The sequence below is a fragment of the Cnephaeus nilssonii genome (assembly GCF_951640355.1).
Source record: "Cnephaeus nilssonii genome assembly, chromosome: 15".
Taxonomy (NCBI): Eukaryota; Metazoa; Chordata; class Mammalia; order Chiroptera; family Vespertilionidae; genus Cnephaeus; species Cnephaeus nilssonii.
Window position 1 is genome coordinate 30,953,717 of NC_137086.1, and position 15,798 is coordinate 30,969,514.

Consider the following 15,798-nt stretch of genomic DNA (forward strand, 5'->3'; position numbering starts at 1 on the left):
ACCTAGTATTCCATGGTGTGAATATTCCCTGCTGAACATTTAGATTGCTTTCCAAGACTATCGTATTATCTTTAAAAAATTGTGTTTCTGACAACAGCTTTCCTCATTTATTAATGAAATTGAGAATAATCTTTGTATATGGAATATCATATGGATATGTTAAATTGTTAAGGATTTTTGCATCTGTATTGATAAATAAAATTCATCTACTTTTTTCTTTTTAGTGCTAACTTTTAAAAAGTATTACATTTGTATAATTAGAGGAGAGGTCAAGCTAAGTTGCTAGAAGACTGATAAATGCATTTACTTCCATTGTTTCCTGAAATCTCAGGAAAATAAAAGTAATTAAAAAAGGAAACAACAACAACAAAATATCACCACACACAAATACAAAATAAATTTGAAAAAGTATATTTTAACAAAGATGATGCAGGAAAGGAGAAAACAGATAAAAGCTATCAAGGCATTTTTGGGAAAGAGAAATCAGAGGCAAGAGTTAATAACTCATTTTTAACAGAGGAGAATGTCAAGAAAGATATGATTTGACTTAACCCAAGAAAGAAGTAGGAAGTAAAGGCACCAAAACACGGGGGAAAGCAGGGAAGACAGTTAAGTGATGTCATTAAAACAGACAACTGAGTCCTCAATTCTACAATCCATTCATTCCCTCACCTGCATCCCCCCTTCTCCAGGAGACTTCTGCTCTCCCATCACCACCAACTACAAAGAGAATGAACCAGAAAGGCTCTGCACTGCAGGCACAGGAAAGGGCAAGGGTAAAGCACCAGGTTGAAAATGGAAGAATTTAAATTTTGTATACTGAGCAGAGATACCCCACCCTCACTCTAAGCTCTCTTTCCTCTCTAGGCTCTCAGAACACCAACAGGTAAGTTTCTACTTGCCAAGTAGAGTAGACTAGTTAATCCAGTAAAAAACCAAACCAAAACTACATATAACACTCCCTGGAAAAAGCAGAGCACTTGCTGTAATTCTTTATATGAAGTCCGTATCAATAGGTTCTTCTCATTGGCCTGGAGAGGTTAAATAACTTAAGATCAAACGGCTAGTAAAAGGCAGAGCCAAGAGTTGAACCCAAACAATGTAACTCCACAGTAAATATCCTTAATACAGTGTCACAATATTATACTAAATTGTCCTATCAAAGAGTGAAAACTAATTTTAAAATTTCTAGTAAAAAAAAATCATAAAATGTGTTTCAAAAGCAGAATTCCATTAAAAATGCTACTTCTGTGAATAAAATTCAAGAGCACACCTCACTCTAATACTGAATAAGGATTCTAGTTTGTACTTTGAACACAAAGTACAAATACCTGAGACCTGTACTTTGTGTTCAAAACAAAAAGCATCACTTCATTTAGGTTTTCTACTATGGCATTTCCCACTTCTTGTCCTTTTACCCTTTTACTAACAGTTGCCCTGGTTTATGCCTTTTTATTGTAAGCTACTCCATTTTGGGGAAAAGGATGGTTACATATAATAAAAATGTAAATAAAAGAAAAAAGTTTCATATACAATTTAAACTTGTTCATAAAAAAAGTAACCAACGGGCCGAAACCGGTTTGGCTCAGTGGACAGAGCGTCGGCCTGTGACTGAAAGGTCCCAGGTTCGATTCCGGTCAAGGGCATGTACCTTGGTTGTGGGCACATCCCCAGTAGGGGGTGTGCAAGAGGCAGCTGATCGATGTTTCTCTCTCATCGATGTTTCTAACTCTCTATCCCTCTCTCTTCCTCTCTGTAAAAAATCAATAAAATATATTTAAAAAAAAAAGTTACCAACGGGAAATACATTTGCTATGTTAATGACAAAAGGTAATATCCTTAACTAAAGATTCATTCATATCAAGAAAACATAAGCTAACTTTTAAAAGGCAAGACTATGAACAGATATCTGAAATATTACTGGAGGGAGGGGATGCTTACAAATATTATGATACAGATAAGTAAAATGAAATTTTACAGTCATCAACAATGTTTTAATAACAAATTATTACAGTAAAGACATAAAATCAGGATAGAAAACTGTTTATAGAAAGACCTCAATTACTAGTATAGGTCAGATAAAGAAACCCACATACCTAAAGAAAAATCAATCACATGTTAGCAGTCATATTATCTGATGACTTGTGCAACATTTTCTTCTTTGAGATTATTTTTATTATCCAAATTTTCTTCAGTAAATATAATTTTTTACAGATGAAAAAAAGAAAAGTTTATGTGCAGAGAAGGTTCACATACCTTGGTGGCCGTTACTGATGAAGGCAAGGTTGCCGTTTTGGAAGAGGATCCATTGGAACTTGCTGGTGGTGCCTGTGCCATTACAGATTTACTGTTTGTACTGTTGGCACCATTAGCAGCACTGGCCGAGTGGGAGAAAGTAAATTTGAAGCCACCAGAAGATGTCCTTTTTGGAAGGTTTTCCTTGTCTTCACTTTCTTTTGCTAAAACAAAAGTAAAATTTTGAACCTATATCAGTAAATATTGCTAAGTCAAAGCATCCCAAAAGAACAGTAATTTAAAAACTTAGAAAACACTGTCTTTGCTTTATAAGAGCTAAAAGAGTAGAAGAGTATGATATGTATAGTTGGAATCTTAGAAATCTCAGGATTAGAAAGGACCTTAAGAATCATATAACAAATCAGCCATCCTATGCTAGAATTCTACACAGCCGGATCCAGGACACTTCCAAGGACTCATTAATTGTCTGACTCTTTGTCTCACTGCAGCTTCCACTGACTCTATACTTCTATTGTAAATACATAATAATCTTTCCCACAAGTTAGTATTTCAAATGCCTAAAGAAAATGATATGATCATGTCTATCAGTCTTTTATTTCCTGACTATACTAGGTTCCTGTGTGGGTTTCTTTTATGAGATAGGTGTCTACCATCCTTTAACACCTAGTTGCTACTATATTTTTTATATATGACTAGAGGCCCAGGGCAAGAATTCATGCACAGGTGGGATCTGGCTGACCCACCCCAATCGGGGCCGATTGGGACGGGCTGGCTGGGGGTAGGGACTGCAGTTGGATGGATGGCCAGCCCCACCCCCGATCAGGGTGTGTGTGTGTGTATGGGGGCCGATGGGGGGGGTGGGTGGGACCAGTTGGGGGAGGAGCTGTGGGCGGCTGGCTGCCCCCCTGGGTGAACTCCCAGTTGAGGGGACAATTTGCATATTAGCCTTTATTATACAGGATTCTTAACTGGACATAGTACTTCAAGTTTTGCCTCATTGCCTCTTTTGGCAGTAGTCAGTCAGCACAGTGCCTATAATGAGTAAAGGTAGAAGAATCTGGCTACTAAAAGGTGCCTATTCCTTAGGACATTTTAATAGGCTATTTGCCCCTGCAACCTAAAATAAATGGAACTTAAGGTATTAATGAGTGGAAAATGAATGAGGCTGAGAGCAAATTTCAGGGAAAAATGTAATAACTCAGTGAAACCTAACAAATACTTAGAAATCTCACATTCAAAATCACAAACTTATATAAAGTCTAGAAAATGCTTTTTCCTTTTCAAGATATAAATTTTTATTAAACATTTAGATGACATATGCAGGACAGTACTCCAATAATGGTAATTTCTCAGGACAGAGAATTAAAGTGATTAATTCTTTGGAAAAATTGGAAATTTTACTTTTATTTCTCTTGATATTGTATCTTTATGAAACTTGCGTGGGGGGAGGTAGAAGAGGGTATAGAGGAGATAAATGGTGATGGAAGGAGACTTGACTTGGGGTGGTGAACACATAATGCAACATACAGATGATGTATTATAGAACTGTACACCTGAAAGCTATATAATTTTATTAACCAATGTCACCACAATAAAAAAAGTAAATAAAAAGAAACTTTTATAATGATTTTAAAATTTCAAAGAGCAAAGTGACTTCAAGCTTAGTTTCCTTGGCAGTAAAAGGTGGAGAGCTCTGGAAAGTTTCTATGGATCTATATGGTGTCTGTTATTATTGGAGATTCAGAATAGAAAAGAAGCCAAGACTGTTCACAGAAGGCAAAGCATAAGTAGGCAATGCAATTTCTAAATAGCAAATAAAGACTATCGTAAAATGGCAAGCTTCAAAACATCAAAAGATATCCCAAATTTAGAAAAAGTGCATAATTTGAAAACTGTGATTCAGCATAAACTGTCTTTTATGCTTTATACACAAGGACAGACTTTTACAAGCAAATGAATAATTTTTGTATTAGTTATAAGAGGGTGCACTATTTAAAAATTCAAAATTTTAATACCTTTCTTAGTCTCCATAAATTTTTCATAACTATCTGGAAAATCATCTTCTGGCTTAGATTTTTCCGCTGGTGCCACAACTGTTTTTCCTTCCTCCTCTTCATCTTCATTAAACCACATTTCTTCATCCTCTTCCAAGGCTTTTGCATCTCTGCGAAATCTGTTACTACGCAATATAGATGGTACACTGTAAGAAACATACCATAAATACTGAGTAATGACTTAAAATTCATGATATGATTAAAATTGATAATAATTATGTATAATCTAGAGGAGCTGAAATAACTTTAGTTGGTTAATATTTATTAATTAAAATTTATCTTGAGTTACAATATGGAGCAGTAATTTTTCATATAAAAAATTTGGGATAGGGAGGATATCTACCCTCCTACATATAATCCTGTCCTATCTAATGATGGAAAGAAAATTCCTGGGTAAATTTCAAATCCAACTATGTAAGATTTTGGACATAAATTTATATGCTATAAATGCAATATACTTAAACAATACCTGTTTAGTTTCTGATTTTGTCTGTCTTTTTCTTGCTCATATTTAGTCTTCAATCCTTTGAATGTCTGAACATATTCAATCGATTCAAGTGCTTTATAAAAATTTTCAACTATATGTGAAGTAAGAGACTTGATATCTTCCTGTATAAGCACAAAATTTAGATTTCAAATATAATACAATGCTTGTTATGAGAAAGACTTAAAAATTTTAAAAATTCCAAAACTGATCAAAAAAGGTTTTTCAAAATCACCTTCCAAAAATAAATGTTCTAGTTTCTTTATACATGAGCCAGGACTCCACAGAAAACTTGGAAAAAAGGAGAAGCAATTCACTGGAGCCCTTCTGGGGGATTATAAAGAACATTTCAAAAGTAAATGGGTTTAATATATGCCTTCTGTTCATTTTTCACACTTACGTAGCACTCTGCAATTTAAAAAGCACTTTCACATAATAAGCTTTATTATACCGATTTTATAGAAAAGGAAAGTTGAGGCTCTGAGAGAAGTTGAATGGCCTGATCAAGAGCAAATTTTGAAATTACATTTTCAATAAATGTTAGGTATTACTTAAGGACTTCTCATTTAACATGATACCCTATCTATGAAAATGGATAAGCCTTACCTAAAATATACTCGTAAGATACCTCAGACTACATTACCTATACAGATTGGATAAACTATTAACTTGAATACTAGTTTATTCCCAGTCTTCCTTCCAATGGTATAATATACGTGAAATAAACTGGTAGTGACAATTTCTAAATTCCAAATGAACCATTCTAAATGATCATTGCAATGAATGGGTACAAAGCAGGCTCATTATTTAAAATAATTAAAATTGTGATTCAGGACATTAATACTATAATAAGAAACACACAGGCCACTTCTTTAAATGATCTACCATAATCTGACTGCATAAAGGATTTTAAGTCTTTACACGAGTTTTCCTGGACAGCTCAAAAAAAAAAAAAAAAAATTCAAAGAAGAAAAATTAGAAATCTAGGTAAAATGGTCTGTGTTGTACACTCAACAAAAAGATAAATTTTAGGATTCAATGTACATTTATCAACCATTTGTATTTTCAGAAAGACAAAATCAACCACAGGAATAGGAATGGGTTTGTCAACCCTATGATTTATTAGTATCCCATTAAAAATTTCAAAGGAAAAAAATGTAAAAGTTAATCTCTGATTCATTAGAAAGTGTACTGTGAAGCTGGGTTCAGATACTTGGTGAATTGGAGCTAGTTAACAATATTTTTAGAAAAATAACAAAAACAATAACAAACAAAACAAAAAACACCTATATTTCCTCTTTTCTAAAGGCTAAAAGTAGTAGTTCTATCCTCTTCATCCTTTTGAGTATCATACTCTTGGCAAGTGACCAATATTAGAAAAATAATCCATTTGCTCAAATACCATGTCATCACTAGAAATCTGATTCGTCAGAATCAAAACTAGAAAATGAATTTCTAGCTTTGACTTTCTTTTTTCAAGTTCTTTCTAACCATGTGGCCACTATCCGTGTTGGTATCACAAATATTTTGTTGTCTGAAATTGAGTTGTAACATAACTTCAAACCCTGACTGTGCTCTTAACCAAATGGATGCTCTTGAATAGGTCACTTAATTATGTTGGGCATCTCAAGTCCCTCATCTGTAAAATAAGGCAGTTGGAGTAATCCATCTAACTCCCTGATCTCTTCAACTTAAAACTCCATAATATCCTATTTTTATGCATCTCATATGAGTGTCCAACAAATTATTTTCAATCTTTCTATTCATTTTTATCATGACCCCTACAATTGATGAAAGAGATCACATGAATGGCATGCTTGACTGAAATGTCCACATATGCCAAATTTCACCCTGAAACACCTGGAAAATAAAAATGGAACTAAGAAGATTATATAATAAATATGGCTTCAAAGACTATGCTAAATTTCACAATTTAAAAATATTAACATCACTAAATATATAATTATTCTACTTTACTAAGAATTCTTTAATATAAACTTACCACTCTTATAAATTCAAATAACTCAATAACAGCTGAATTTAACAAATTGTACCGAGTTCCATTATCCAGAAGAGCATTTATAACTGGCTCAAAAAGATTTCCCTTCGTGATGTAACGATTATAAAATTCATCTTTAAGGCCAATTATCCGCCGCATAAAACGAAGAGCACCTAATTAAAAATAAGACAGGGAATAAGTCAATGGTCTTACTAATATTAATCATTATACAAGTATTTTTAAGTAAAATAATGTATATAGTCTTCTAGAATAAAAAGCAAAATTGTGCACTAAAAAATATTGGGCTTTGAAAAAAATAGGGAAAGATCATTCAAAACCTGTACAAATTAGTAGCCAGAGCTAATAACCCCCCCACCCCCCATAATTGGCTATTGGAAGATAAATAAACTACCCAGGCAGGTAGCTCCATAGTAAAGAGATTAAAAAATACACGAAAACCTCAAAACACAAATGTTGGTAATACTCAGAACAGTGTGGGTATAACAGAGAAAATACAAAAGCACTAAAAAATAAAAAAATTTTGTCACGAAAAATGTAAATTAATACACAAAGTGAATACTACATTTTCCATCATTAGTTTGATAATATTTAAAAAACCAGTAACTTCAAGTGCTAGAAGAATATCAAGTGCTTTATTCTTTGGGAAAGAAATCTGGAAGCTATATGTTAAATTAAAATTTAAAAGGACATATTAAAATATATAAACATTTTGTTCTGGCAATCCCATTATTGGGAATAGAGCATGGTAAAATAAATGTGGAAGAACCACTCTAAGAAATATTACTCAACTGTGTTTAGGAAACAAAAATTGGTTCACACCATATCCACTTCCCTACAGTAATATTAAGGGACTTATAAGTGTGTTAGTATAAGCCCGTTTTTGTAAAAAGAAAATAAAAAACCCCATGTGTGAATATGTTTATGTAAATTTGTACAAATATGGAAAATAAACAGTACAGGTAGTTAACAGTACAGGTAGTGAAGACTTTAAGGCCTTAAAAATAAAAGAAGTATTAGGCAGATTAACCTTTCTTTATACATTAAGTTAATACTTACGTTTATACTATAATTTTTATGCTCAGAAAATACCCATATAACTCTTTTTACTTGGAAGGAGAACAAAGCTTATTTATTTCTATTTGCAAGTGAAATTATGAAGAGGAAAGAAAAATTTAGTTTTCCAAAAATCAACATTGTTGCAAGTATTTTACAAGTTCAATAAATAACCTGAGTTACACAACAAAAATATATCAAGGCCCATATCTCAAAAATATAGAGTCACTACTAAATGACAATTTGACAAAGCAGACGTAAAAGATAGTAGGACTCGTTTTATTAGTAAAATACTATCTTTGCACAGGGATCCCAATTAATAAGCTAATTGAATCTAAATGTGAGCAAATATATGTGGGTGGGGAAGCACTATGACCTATTCCTCTTATCCATTAAATAAAAGATCAGTATTTCTCATAATCATCTTTTTAATAGCAAATATACTGCTAAAAAATAAATTCACATGGGTTTTATCATTGGCTTTTATCTCTATTAAAAATGTTGTTCCTTAAAATATTTTACTAGACCGTTCACTTAAATTGTTACTTACACAATGCCAGGAAAGTGTGCTTTGAATTCATCAAGACCAAGACTCTTCTTAGCAAGTCCTTGTTCATAATATAGTTTTTTATGTGATATGTGTGATGTTCCACACAAAATGTGAGTAGCTCTAAAATTAAAGCAAGCAGCTGTGCTGTTTGATAATTATCTACAAAGAAAAGTCATCACATGAAAATCAAATATTGCAATACATCTCAATAAAAGGAATAAAGCTCATATCCTATATTTTAGAACAAAAGTAAAATTATATTTCCTTCTCATTTTTATATCAATTAAAGAAGCTATAGATTTTTACTTTTTCATTAGGCAGACTCTCCAGAAGCATTGTCAATTTTACCTAGTTACTAGATACTTTTCTAGTAACTAGCAAATAAGAGCTTAAGAGCCAGTCCTGTACACCAAATTCCTGTATAAAATATTTAATAATGTTAAGAGGGAAAAAACTCTCAATAAAAGTTTACAAACATGATAATAAAACCCTCAATGAACTGAGATTTTCTTGGTAATGTTTAATACATACTACTGTAGTAGTTAATATTAATAAATCTATAAAAGGGTCCACAGTAAAGAAGAATGTACCTCAAACTTTTTGCCTGAAATGGTGCAATGCAAATTTCCCAAGAAAAATTAATATGCTTTCTTTAAGAATATCTTTAAGGAAAGGACATTTTTGGCTACTTGAATATCAAGTGAAAAATGTTACATCAGGTTTTTTTTAAAACACTTATCTTTTTAACATCAAACCATAATACCCATGTGAGGCCTACTGAAATATACTAGCTTTATTTTTAAGAGGCTTTGGTTTATACATTCATGGAATGATTTCAAACTGCTTCCTGAGTATCAAAATTGAATATAATTGAGGGGCTTATATAGGTAATTACCTACACCTATTATAAAAGTTTTAGATAAGAAAATATTAAACTGTGAGCAATTTATGGAATTATAGTCTTGTAGAATAGAAAAAAATAACTGACATCACCTTAGTACAACTATTTTATTTTTTCAGGAATAAATTAACATTCTTTTAAATAACAGAATGACCATTAAATATACAAAATACAATTCTGTATTTCAAAAATCTTTTCTACTTTAAATCAAGTAAAGTCTTACTTGCTCTGGACCAATTTGTATAACAACCAACACTTGAACTAGTACCTTACAATTAAGCTATTTTAATTTCTCAATTCCCAAATTTTACTTATAAAATATTTTGTGACAATGATCTACAGTATTAATTAAAATTACCCATCCAATATCTGAACTGTCTCCTTTGAAACTGGATTTTCTACAGCTTTGATGAACCTGGCAGAACAGACAGGATGCTGGGTACACAGGCTATTTTCTATACTACCAGGCCCATACCTGGTATGCATGTTACAAGTAAAAGCAAGTGTTTCCACTCAGATTTATAAATAAATTTTAAACATAAGGCTCTTATAAACACTAATTCCTAACTAATTGGTCTTAGTTTACTAGATTTCAAAAATAAGCACAAACTAAATCTCCAATGTCCAGACATCTTCTCAAAAAATATCAAAAAACAAGTTCTAAATCTACAGAAACAAACAAAAACCTAATTCCAAATGGTTTTCCATTTTTTATATTGGATAAAGTGGAATATTTTCTTTGTAATAAAGAAAAAAAGTGTCTTTTTGGATTCTGTTTTTGTTGAACATAAGCCTTTCTTATTAGCTTTGTACAAGTAAATTATACTCTGAGGAGGAAAAAGTTTACTATTTGCATTAGTTCATAAAATAAAAACATATACTTACCGGGACAAATCATGCTGTTTTTGTTAGATCCAACTATATTATCTAATAAAAAAATTTAAAATCAGTTACTTCAGTAATAATATCTCATACTTCCCTGGCACTATAATATATAAAGCACATAATCTCCTTTACCCACATAATAACCACTAAGAATTAGTTGTTATTATATTCAGTCAAATATTATACCTCTATCTGCAGTCTTTTACAGAACTTGTTACAGACAAGATATTGAAAGACAATTATAAATGTTCTCATAAAAAATGAGATTACAGAGATAAGACTGATATGTCAGCTTTTATCTTCTCTCAGCCATCCTCCAACAATCTGAATGTCTATCCATATAGATATTTCTTAAGTTCTATAATAACACAAATGTTAATAATAGATGATTTATGCTTTGAATTTTTTAAAAAATGTTTTTATTGATTTCAGAGAGAAGAAGGGAAAGGGAGAGAGATACAGAAACATCAATGATTAAAGAGAATTGATCAGGCCCAGCCAGCAAGGTTCAGTGGTTGAGTGTCGACCTATGAACCAGGAGGTCACAGTTCGATTCCCAGTCAGGGCACATACCCAGGTTGCGAGCTTGATCCCCAGTGTGGGGCGTGCAGGGGCAGCTGATCAATGATTCTGTCTCATCATCAATGTTTCTATCTCTCTCTCCCTCTCCTTTCCTCTCTGAAATCAATAAAAGGCAACCGATCGATGTTTCTCTCTCCCCGCTCCTTCCAAAAATATCCTCCAGTGAGGATTAAAAAACAAAAAGCAGTGGGTAAAAAGAAAAAAATTGCAGAATAAATATACACAATAGAAATCAATGCATATCAAGTTTGAAAACATGAAAAGGAATGCATTATACATGTCTTAATAACATAAACGACCATAGGGGTGATAAACTCCAAATTTAGCATTCCTTGAGGGATATTGGTAGGTGGGGTGGAATGAGAATGGGAGAGCCAATAGGATGTATATGGATGTCTGTCAAGCTATTATCTAAATATTTCTCTATGCTGGAAGTGTTTTATTTTAAATTGAATGTTAAAAGTGTATTTATTTTAATTTATGTAAATGGAACCATTCTGCAATTTTTTACCCATTCAAGTTTACGTTTTTGAGAACTAGTCAGATGACACAAATATATTCAATTATTTTAACTGCCAATATATACATATACCACACTTTAATTTTCCTCCATGAACAAAGCAACAGCACTCTTGTATCTGTCATGCATATGCAAAAATGTTCCCTAGGATATATACTCAGAAATAGAATTGATGATATTATATGGGTGTGCCTCTTCTACAACTTTATTAGTTTAGTAAACATTCTCTTAACTGACTCAAATTAACCAACTGTCTAAGAGAATATGTCCTTCACATATCTCATTTCATAAGTCGAGTTATATTCTGATAAGAATTAATGGTTTTGTTTACACTACTTATATTTGGTAGTATGATTACATTATTTAAATATTGCAAACTGATGAAATACAATAGATTTATAGACTACAGAAATACAGTAGAAATCAATAAAAATTGTTGCCAAATGTGATGTACACAACTATGAATAATTAATGGGAAGTACATAAAACCATAGTAGGATTTGTGCTCAGACTGCTTAAAAAATAACTTTAGATGGGTCAATGGGGGGAAAAAAGGGACATGTGTAATACTTTCAACAATAAAGATTTAATAAAAAAAATCATTAGGTTATCACTCCACTTTAATAAACTGAAGCCCAAAATTGTAGCTGATGATTTGTGAATATATAAACTACACCAAATAAAGAACTAAGTAAACAGCTTGTCACTTATAATACTTATTTCACTCTTTAAAAACAGAAATCATAAGCAGATAAGAAACCCTACCCTTTTCATATCTGTCTTCTGAAGTATTAGTCAAAAGTGGTGCTGTGAGGACATGCATACAATGGTTGTAGAAGAAATTTAGAAATTCACTTTTTTCAGTTTTCTGAAACAAAGAATTTAAAAAATACTTTATTACCTTTACAATTAATAACATATCTTTAAGAATTAGCAGTGTGAGAAAATAAAAAAGAATTAGCAGTGTGGGTTATACACAAACAACAGACACTTTAAGATACTGTGAAAGAACCAAAAAACTAGTTATATACACCTTAATCTTACTTCTGCAGAATTAAAAAATCAAATCTATTTCATATTCAAATAAAAATGAAAGTAAGAAAAAGATCAGATAGTATTAAAAACATTTGTTTTTAGGAAATTAGAATAATTTTTTTCAAATATGCTATGATCTGAAATGCAATAAAGAATCTATCAAGCAATATAAGAGCAACTTAACTATTTAAAAGTTGATACCCCTATTTCACAATGTATCCAAATTTGGAAAACCACCAAATCAATTTATCAAGCCACTATAAACAGAACAGAATTTAAATCTATTTTTAAAATATTTTTGGAAATTTAGAAAATAATGATTTTTTATTTTCTGGGCTACTACTTTCTAATACAACTGGCCCAATATACTTGTATATAATTTAAAAATAATACACATGTTTTCTAAATATGAGGGCATTATATAAAGAAAAAAATATCCCATTAGTTTGAGACAATTAGTATTAATATTTTGGGATAGTTCCTTAAGTCTTTCTATTTTTATTGGCTTTTTTTACTATTCAGTTGAGACCATTCATACACATTGTTTTCCTTTTTTAAAAAAAATTATGAAGGAATGATTTAATAAACAATTCATGTTATAGCTTATATCAATTGTAAGTACTTTTATAAGTATAATTTATTTAGATAATAAAGAGGATATATTTTTAATGTTTTATTTATGCATTACATAATGACAGTCTGGTCAATGACAAAAAACATATACAATGGCAATATTCCCAATAGCCTAGGTGTGTAGTAGGCTATACTATTTAGGTTTGTGTACATGCACTATATGATGTCGCATATTTTTTCCTTTTTTATTATAATAAAAAAACCAACAAAACTTACCATTTAACCATCTTTACATTTATAGTTCACTAATGTTAAGTATATTCACATTGTTGTATATTAATTTTTAAGAAGTTAACATACAGAGGCCAAGGGTCATAAACAGAAGTGCTAACATTTCACTAAGATTTTCTACATTACAAGATTGCATTCTGACAAGTGAACTGCTATAGGAATACCATTGCTACTTGAATATCAAGTATACAAATACGTAACTATTTATTGCTTTTCAATATTGTACACATTTTCAAAATTTCTATATTTACAATTACATTTAAAAAACACCTACAGCTGATTAGATCAAAACTTAAAAAAAAAAATTCAGAATAATTCCTTACATTAGTTGTAGCCAGCATGTTCTCTGGATCAATCAGAGTACGAAGAAGTCCCATTAACTGAACAGCACCTCCTAGCTCAGGATCAGTATCACAGATCATTTGTTCAATTACTACATTAATGAGAAGGATATCCTGAAAGAAAATGTTTCCATTAGACATGGTTTGGAAATACGACAAATATACCAGTTGAAAGAACAAAATCAGAATCACATAGGAAATACCCTCCAAAGAATATATGAACTTATTTAAGCTCTTTTCTTCCTAATAATGTTTTCTATAAGCAAACTAGAGAAAAAAATCCACTTATATAAAAAAAAAGCAGAGCATACTACACCTTACGATACCATTAATATAGGGAAGTGGAAAATAAAGTCATTTATCAGTGATTCTAGTTCACTGGAGGTTCTAACAGATTCTCATTCTAGGTTTCAGTGTCAGGTATGAATTTAGAAGTTGATGAAACAAGCAAGATTACACATGTGATACCCTCTCCACTCCCAAAGACAGTTTATCTCAGCTTGTAACTAGAAAATCCTTTCTAGGAAAGAGAAAGAAAGAGAGAGAGAGAGAAAGGAGAGAGAGAGAGAGAGAGAGAGAGAGAGAGAGAGAGAGAGAGAGAGAGAATGCACATGTGTTATATAATGACCTAATACCAACTAGATTTATTGTTATATTAGCAACATGCTCTTGGGTCTTAATATACAGAGCTACCAAGCAGCTTGCAGCTATAGCAGCTTCTGCTTGTATTTTTAAAGTAGAAATCTTAAACATTAAATTAGGATACAAACTGATGGTTCATGTCAAAAAGTTCTGACATCAACTCGGTGGATTTGAAAATATGTTTATTATTGGGGGAAGAAAGGTAGTAACTGAAGGAGATGAAATAAGGGAACTGCATGGAATGAAGACAAATGCCTTAAATTGGGAGAATTCTGGAAAGCTTCAGTATAAAGCAGTCTTTGTCATTATTTTGTTTTACTAGCCCTGTCCAAACTATATACTTTTAGCCAAAAATAATATATCCCTGTGAATTTTTTATTTATAAACTCAATACAATAAAGAACCAACAAAACCATGTGATAGCAACTTAACTTCTTAAAATTGGAACCCTAGCCCGACCGGTGTGGCTCAGTGGTTGAGCATCGACCCATGAACCAGGTTACTGGTTCAATTCCTAGTCAGGGCACATGCAAGGGGTTGCAGGCTTGATCCCCAATAGGGGGTGTACAGGAGGCAGTCAATCAATGATTCTCTCTCATCACTGATGTTTCTATCTCTCTCTCTCTTTTTTTCCCTCCCTCTCTCTGAAATAAGTAAAAATATACTTAAAAAATATTAGAACCCTACCCTCTACCATGTTTCCAAATTTGAACACTAGTGAATAAATTCTATCATGGCAACAGAGACAGAATGAAATTTCTTCAAAGAGGAATTATGAAATAAAATTACTTTTTAATTGTTGTGTTATTATTTATTTATATTACAACAGTAAACCTACTTTTGGTTATCCCGTATAGTTTTACTTTATGGTGTTCCATTAATTCATGTAGGCTTTCTTCATTTTTTTTTTTTTTATTCTCAAGTTCTCTGATTTTTTTCTATTGCTTGATCGAGTCTGCTGTAGAAGCTATTTACTGATCTTTTTCAGTTCAGTCATTGTATTTTTCAGCTCCAGGATTTCCTTTGGTTCTTTTCTATAGTTTCTATCTCTTTGTTGAATTCATTTTGTTTATGTATTGTTTTCTTGATTTCATTTAGTTATCTAATTGTCTTCTTGTAGCTCACTGAGCTTCTTCTTTAAGATAATTATTTTGAATTCCTTGTTAGGCAGTTCAAAGTTCTCCATTTCCCCCCGAAATGTACTTATGTATTTATCTTTAATTCTTTAAATGTCATTTTTCAATTATAGTTGACATTTAATATTATTTTATATGAGTTTCAGGTGCACAGCATAGTGGTTAGACAATCATATAATTTACAAAGTGATGACCCCAATAATTCTAAGTACGCATCTGGCATGGTACATAGTTATTACAATATTATTGACTATATCCCGTATGCTGTAGTTCTCCATTTTTTTGTTTCTTTGGTGGTGTCACATTTCCCTGATTCTTCATGATCTCTGTAGTTTTGCATTGGTGTCTGCGCATCTTAAGAAGCAGTTAGCTTGCCCAGTCTTTACAGACCAGCTTTGGCAAAGAAAGCCCTTCACCAGTCAGCCTGGCCAAAGGTTCTGGCTGGGCCAGCAGGTGGGATCTGTTACTGGGGTAC

At 31.9% G+C, this 15,798-nt stretch overlaps 1 protein-coding gene across 2 annotated transcripts in view; it reads right to left on the reverse strand.

Moving 5' to 3' along the window:
* PPP4R3B (protein phosphatase 4 regulatory subunit 3B) overlaps positions 1-15,798 on the reverse strand; it is a 49,893-nt gene that overhangs the window by 6,171 nt on the left and 27,924 nt on the right. Inside the window, exons 8-15 of one of the 2 annotated variants that reach the window (XM_079791544.1) lie at positions 13,528-13,659; positions 12,071-12,173; positions 10,204-10,245; positions 8,418-8,576; positions 6,797-6,966; positions 4,780-4,919; positions 4,272-4,435; positions 2,257-2,459 (exon numbers count right to left, since the gene is read on the reverse strand). In XM_079791544.1, coding sequence (XP_079647670.1) covers positions 2,257-2,459; positions 4,272-4,435; positions 4,780-4,919; positions 6,797-6,966; positions 8,418-8,576; positions 10,204-10,245; positions 12,071-12,173; positions 13,528-13,659 — 1,113 coding nt within the window. Of the gene's footprint in view, positions 1-2,256; positions 2,460-4,271; positions 4,457-4,779; positions 4,920-6,796; positions 6,967-8,417; positions 8,577-10,203; positions 10,246-12,070; positions 12,174-13,527; positions 13,660-15,798 lie in introns of both variants that reach the window. The other variant, XM_079791543.1, reaches the window with a different exon arrangement.